Consider the following 7,541-nt stretch of genomic DNA (forward strand, 5'->3'; position numbering starts at 1 on the left):
CAATGTATCGACGAGGTTTGTTAGAGATAATGTTGGTATATAATGTCTACATTGACGTGAGGAGACACTGTAAATTCGCTATTCTTTGAACAATGTCGGTATATAATGTTTATATCGACGTGCGGAGACATTGCAAATTCGCTATTCTTTGATTGTTTTTTAAACGAAATTGATGTTGTGAAAGATGCCAATAACGACATAAAACGCTACATCGCAGTAGGACTAAACTATTGTTCAAGCTCCTCAATGCCATGCTCAATAGGGTTTTTGATATTTGTAGAAGTTTTTATTTTTAGGGAATATTTAATGCTCTCCGAAATTCATGTACCCTTAAGAGATATCCCCAACTCAAAAGGGTTTTTGATATTTAATNATGTTAGTGCATGGGCTGCAAATATCTCATCTAGACCAGCTTGGTCTAAGGTCGTTGCCATGCAGAAGCAATAGATATTTGGGCATTTAGCCACTGCACACCACTTGACGGTCTCTTGTCTGTCATAATATAAAGGCAGTGTTTTCGGGAGTTTTTATTATGTTTTTAGTGTGTGTCTGAATATTGAAGCGTTTGTGTACTGCTTGAAGCTTGTATCGTACCAAACTACCAATTGTCTAAGACAACTATAGTTGTCATACACTTTGGGATGATTAGACTTTGTGGACTAAGTGACTTATGAGAATAATTATAATAAAACAAAACAATATTTGCCATCCGAATCTTGTATTTCCTGTAAACAGATGAATTACGCTGATATTTGTAGGTAAAACGAAGAGGAATATAACAAATTGCCTTCCCAAAGACAGATCTTACCGATTTTATTTCCAATTTGGTAATAGATGTGAATTAAAGCAGAGTTCTAGTTTGTGAACATTGTCAATTTACTTTGTGGTGACAACACAACAACTATTTACCAAAATCGTTGTTTTGACATTATTAGATATGTATCATCTGTGATGCAGCTCAGGATGCTAATTGATGGTAGAACATCGAAACAGGCTTGTATGATTCAAAATTATACATCATTGCTTCCATACTTGCTGCGACTCTTCTTGTAGGGAAATGGAATTAATGCTTGATAACAGTTAATACGAATCATAAGCACTTGGGGGTCCTGTAATTACTAGAGAACTAGAGCCTAGGTCCTTCTCAGTCCCCTCTCTTTCATCGACTCCCAGAACTTTTAAACATCACTCCATCTTCCCATCTGTGCATAGCACAACAAAATAAGCGCTATTATCTGGCTCCAATTACAAAAGCTTCCAAATCACAAACTCACTCAATTCCAAAAATCCCCGATCTCTGCATCCAGCAAGCAATAATCCCCACATAGACTTAGTAGACTGAAATAGGCATTTCTGTCAACATGAAAGCGTCTTCAAGAAAACCAGCTCGTGCAAATGGGCAATCATGCACGCATAATGATCAACACTCGGTGAAAAGCCATACTTCCCATCAATCAATGAAATAAAGTGGGAGGATTGAAGAAGGATCAAGAGTTTTCTAAGGAATTAAAGAGAAGATTGAACTTACGCCGACTGCGGATATTAAAGGGCTAGCTCTTGGTAAGAGAGGAGAGGAGGCAGTTTGGGTGGTTCTAATGAAATGGAACAATAAGGGTATAATGCTGACGAAGTGACCTTGGTTAATGTTGCTTGTCCCCAGTCCGGATTGGTAGATATTGGACAAGAGATTTTTCTAATTAAAATCTCTTTTTGGTTAGGGCAGCCCTTTGGTCAGATTCCAGCTCTAGAAGACAATGATCTCACTTTATTTGGTAAGCCTTAATTTCTTCCTTCTCTCATGTAACTCATTCAATCATTTTATTTTTGAACGAAACCCTCATAAACTTAACTGTTATATATGCTAGAATCTAGAGCAATCACATCATACGTTGCTGAAAAATTCAAGGAAACCGGCACTGATCTTTTGAGGCACAAAGACCTGAAAGAAGCGGCATTGGTAAAGGTATGGCTCGAAGTTGAATCGCAACAATTCCACCCACCCATGTCTTCGATTGTGTACCAATTCTATGTGGCGCCGACACAAGGCAAAACACCAGATCAAGCCATCATTGATGCAAACTTAGTGAAGCTAGGGCAAGTGCTTGACGTGTACGAGACTAAGCTCAGTAGCACCAAGTATCTTGCAGGAGATTTCTATAGCTTGGCTGATTTGCACCATCTTTCTTACACTTATTATTTCATGAAGACTCCTTTTGCTTCACTTATAAATGAACGTCCCCATGTGAAGGCTTGGTGGGAGGATATTACTTCTAGGCCAGCTTTCAAAAAAGTGGCCGAGGGTATGAAGTTTGGCGGTGATTGATAATTGTAGGGCTGTTCGACTTCTATTCTAGTCTTTTTCAACAACTTTTAACAATTTGTTATGGTTTATTTGTTGTTAATTACCTTAATGTAGTGGAATAAACAAGAAATTTTGCGCTGCTTTGTTCTTGACTTCTTGTTTTTCTCTTCATCCATTTCATGAGTATATACAAGTTCTTATTGGTCCTTCTAAGAAATTGCACGCAATGAAAATGTATTAGAGGATGCGCTTAAAAGCGACTGTTATTATTTTGCTAATAAATGAAAGACATAATATTGATCATTTATACATCAATTAATAATTTAATTTATTTGTTCTTTCTATTATTTATTTCAGGCTATACACTTGTTCAGATTGGAAAGCAATAAGGTAATATGACGATTACTGAAATTTTCCGAAGAGCGTCGTGGCTTAAGCTTAATTAACCTCTTACCCTGGGCTTGAATTCGGAGCTGTCCGCAGTCAACTATCTTAATCGAATTTCGGCATGTATCAACACTGCGTTACAGTTGCAGTCAGCCACTTCCCTTGTCTCTACACTCTACTGTCTTTACGGTTACATCTAATGGGTTTCATCCCACTGGACCATCAAACCATTTTACTACATCATCATGCCCATAAGATTCTTAAGCTGTCATTTCATACTGTTTCATTTTCAGTCTTGATTATGATAAAGGATGAAATATCGTCCAATTTAAAATTTGATATTTCAGATTTAACTCAAAATTCAACTTATATCGTAATACTTAATAACCATTCATTTTGTTTTTTCGATTTTTTTTTTAGAAAAAAACTATTGAATGTAGTTGCTGTTACTTTTTGTTTGAAAAAAAAAAGTAGGTTAAACATTTAAGCAGCCCCAATCTCTCTATATTGGCCATTAGTTTGTTTATTTTCATTATAAGGGCCGTGCCAAGTTATCATACTACTCGTAAGTCGAAATACACCCTTCATGTATTGCTCTAAACATAGCTACCATAACCAAAAACAGGAAACTGTACTTTTAATCCTCAAATAATGTTACTCGAAGAAAATAATAGTCTAATACTTGGTCGTTCTCGTTCATGACAATTACTGCAAAACTCAGTCTTCAATGTTGTTTTCCTTTTCCACTTCTGTGGTACTGTTGCAACTATTACTTTTACTTCCACCACACCCCCTAAGATTAATTGGAAATAAAATAAATAACATTTGGAAAGATGTTTTATTTGTAATTTCAGCAAAATAATTAATTTTACATGTATATTGTTCAAGTGTAGAAATTAAGAATGCTTGATAAATTTTGTTTCAAAAATGTATGTTAAATGTTCTAATTAAGAAAATATATACATTTTTACCCCTCATTTATATCCAAAACTTACCCACAAATATATATAATAAGATTAAGGCTGCAGTATGTTATTTTAGGCCTTCATAATGATAAATGTTGTTGGTAACGTGTAGCATGATGAATCCCTAGAATGTGGTAATAAGGAAAGAAAAATAATATAAAAGAGTATAATATTAAAAAAAAGTTGATTTTCTTCTAATTTAAAACTAAAAGTATGTAATTTAATAAACAACTTCACATGGTGAGGCTATCTAAACGAATTAAAAAAGAAAAAGGAAAGACAAAGAAGAATAATATCAAGCTTTAACTTTTCCCATCTTAAAACAAATATCAATATAGTTATTTTATTGAGTGCCCCACTCAGTCTTTTTCTCAGCTTCAATAATTATTAAAATTATTATATTTTATTGAAAGATTAACCTTTTTTGATATTTTTTTCCTAAATCTCTTAGTTAACCTGATTATCTATTTTCTAGATTTTTTCATTTCGGGTTTAATCTCAATCTATATATTCTTTCAAAATAATCATCATATATTTCTTCTTTAATACCTACATGGAATTATATTTAACTCCAAATAATACTCCACTATGTTAGGTTCCTCCTTTGTTGATAGAGCGACAGAAAGAGGGAATAATGTTTTCAAAGCTGTCAAGGAGAACCATTTGCTGCAAGAAGAGGGTGATGGGAGCGCTGTTCGGATAAGGCTTGAGCCAAAGATGTGGCAGAGTAGTATAGATTAAGCTGAAAGCATCACTCTCCGTCTCCAACATGATCGAAAATGGACCCCATGAGGCACAAAGAATGGTCAAACAAGATCAGCCATAATAAATTAAAGAAATTAAACAATACTAACAAATTAAACTCATAAACCTTCTTCGTGGCAATTATTGAATAGAATAGTACAAGAAAAATCAAGGTCCGAATCATTATAGTATAGCCCGTGTGGTCACTAAATTATACAAGAATCCAAACGAATGTGCTTCTTGTTTTCGTGACTTTTTTTTTTTTTTTTTTCCACAAAGAAACAAAAATATCAGACCAAAAATAATTTGAAAAAAAGTAAAAACTTGGTTTTTCATGGTTATATCTTTCCATTGGTTGAAATCATCCTTCATCATTTCAAAATACTTTTAATCTTAAAAATAAAATCCAAATATGTAAAAGAGATTAATGTTTAATTTTTAATATTTGGGGTGTATTAAAAGATTAATTATCCTTTTCAGTAATTGCAAGTTTAAAAAATATAGAATTTTTCAAAAAACTATTAGAAAGAGATTGAGTAAGACTTAAATAACACCACTCTCTCAAGTCTCATGTACCCACCGGCCACCATGTTTATTTATGTCTAAGTGACCCCTAGATAATGCTAAAATTGTACATAGATGATTGACTCAACCATACAGGTCTTGTTTTATAATAATTTTAAAACATATCTGATGTATGTTGTAATTAAATAATGTATGAATTCAATTTTAGATATATTTATGTAAACTATGCTCCTACCACGTTATATATATATATATAGTAGCAGATCCAAAAAAAATTTTTTGGGTGGACTAAAATAAAAATTAATTATACATTAATATTTTTATCTATTAATATTTTTATTAGAGTGGACCAAAATATATAAATTATATATATTAATATTAAAAAAAAAAATTTACAAGTGGGTCATGACCCACCAAAAAAGTGGCTGGATCCGCCCTGTATATATATACACCACCAATATATGACCCCAACCCCACGAATCCACGACCCAAAGCTACGCCTTCAATTGAACTCGACTTTATTCATTCACTTCAAACTGACATGACTCCCAGTCTCCGATTTTCTTTGAATTCTTAAGTGCTTCAGTTAATAAAAGGGAGTTTAATGTAAATTGTTAAAAAAATAAAAGTTTATAGAGTTTTACTAGTCTACAAAGGCGAGCATGACTTTTGTTGTGGATTACCAAAGATTTTATGTGTCATCCTCATGTCGCTCTCACGAGTAAAGGACATAGGTTACATTGACACAGATGGGAAGATGGAGTGATCTTTTAAAAGCTCCCACCTAAGGTTTGGCCTAACGACACTTTCTCATCCATCAAGTTTCATAATGATATTTTCCTACCCTCCCTTACAATTTGTCCGTTAATTTTAACTGTATAAGGATAGAATAATCATCTTAAAAATAGTCAAAGGTTAACTTTGTTATTTTATCCTCTTCTTAAGGAAAACTAAAAGCCAATTTGGTCAATTGGGACTCCGTTTGCAAGCCTAAATCTGAAGGTGGCCTTGGATTGTGCAAAAAATGCAAGATCTTAATGATGCTTGTCTGTAAATAAAGTTGACTTGGTGAGCTCAACCGTGATTTACACTTTAGGCTCGGTGGATGAAGCATCGTTACTTTAGAAGGTTTCCTCTATGGTATCCTCACCTCTCTCAAAAACATAATATTACATACACAATATTTTTATGCACTATTTATCATACAACATTATGTGGCAAAAGATAATTAGGTGAAAGTTTATTTTTAATTTAAAATCAACTAATTATATTTTGTCACATAATATTGTATGAGAAATGTTGTATGCGTAGTTTTACTTCTCTTAAAATGGATCTTGTCTATGGAGGAAGATGAGGCAGCTGGCTCCTTACATGCAGTTAGGTTCTAAATGGTTAGGTTAATTGGTGATGGAAAACAAATGCGTTTTATGGTTTGATGTCTGGCTGGGTTCAGATTCTCTCTTCCCTCTTTCTTTTCTTCTCTTGCCTCTCTTTTCTTATTTTACCGTCAACTACGACTTACTTTTTTCTCTTTTAATAAAGAGACAGAAGGAGGAATCATCGTCAACCACCATTCATTTGACCCCTTTTGCTTTTGCTTTTGCTTTAGCAATTGGGTCCAGTTGCCTTTGGTGAGACACTCAACAAATTAAGAAGAAAATTATATAAAATTCTGATTTGTGTCAATGATTTGGACATCATCAATGGAGAAACAACTGCAAAATTTAAGAGTAATTGTTGCAATTATTGAAACTAGAAGCTGATTGTGATGGTAAAGAGAGAGAGTTTAATATGTTTACTCATCAAAGCAAATTGAGTCGATGATTCTAACAATCAACGAAATACAAATTATACTATTTCCATTGTTGGAATTTAAGAGTAATTGCTGGAATCATTGTTGGCATTTGTAGACAAGGGAAACGAGTTGCAAGGTTGGGTTTTCAGGGAGTGGGGAGTGAGAAAGAGAGGGGATAAGTGAAGTTGGAGGAGGAAGAGCGAGGGTTGGTCAGAGGCAACGAAGGCGACATCGGAGGGAGCAAAGAGAGCGCCGACAGGGGCACTAGACTGGTCACTTTCGACGGTTCTAAGAATCGCCAACACCAGTTGGTCGATAACTTGCCGACCGATTTCTGCTTTTTCTATTTTCAAAATTTTTATTTATTTATATAATTTTTAAAATATTTTAATATTTAAAAGATAAGAAAAAATAAAAGTAAACTGAATTTATGATTCTATTATTCTGCAGTTAAAATTAATAGACAAATTATAACGGAGGGTGTGAAAATGTCATTATGAGACTTGGCGGGTGGGAAAAGGTTATTAGGTCAAACCGTGGGTGGGAAAAGTTGTTTACTCATGCTACTGATGCTAGTGAGCAAAACAAAGATGAAATGGCCCCATTCGTGGAAAAAATCTTCGTTTACACGTGCTACTAACGCTAGTGAACAAAACAAAGATGAAATGACAATACTAGGTATAGAGCTATCAATTATTTAATCTAAATGAAGATTTTTCCCACGAATGGGGTAGGCATCTAGCGTCCTTTTCCCCCAGGACAAACATATTTAATATTTGTATAACGTAGAAGAGTACTCTAGAATTTTAAAGCATCACGTCTC

General features: G+C 33.9%; 1 protein-coding gene across 1 annotated transcript; it reads left to right on the forward strand.

The window, feature by feature from the left end:
- The first annotated feature begins 1,361 nt into the window (after window positions 1–1,361).
- Window positions 1,362–2,357, forward strand: LOC116141266 (glutathione S-transferase F13-like). Its single transcript, XM_031426790.1, has 3 exons — window positions 1,362–1,430; window positions 1,661–1,772; window positions 1,866–2,357. The coding sequence occupies exons 1-3, from the start codon at window positions 1,362–1,364 to the stop codon at window positions 2,321–2,323; spliced, it is 639 nt and encodes a 212-aa protein (XP_031282650.1). The 3' UTR covers window positions 2,324–2,357.
- Window positions 2,358–7,541: the final 5,184 nt, after the last annotated feature.

Source organism: Pistacia vera, unplaced genomic scaffold (genome assembly GCF_008641045.1).
Source record: "Pistacia vera cultivar Batoury unplaced genomic scaffold, PisVer_v2 Contig397, whole genome shotgun sequence".
Taxonomy (NCBI): Eukaryota; Viridiplantae; Streptophyta; class Magnoliopsida; order Sapindales; family Anacardiaceae; genus Pistacia; species Pistacia vera.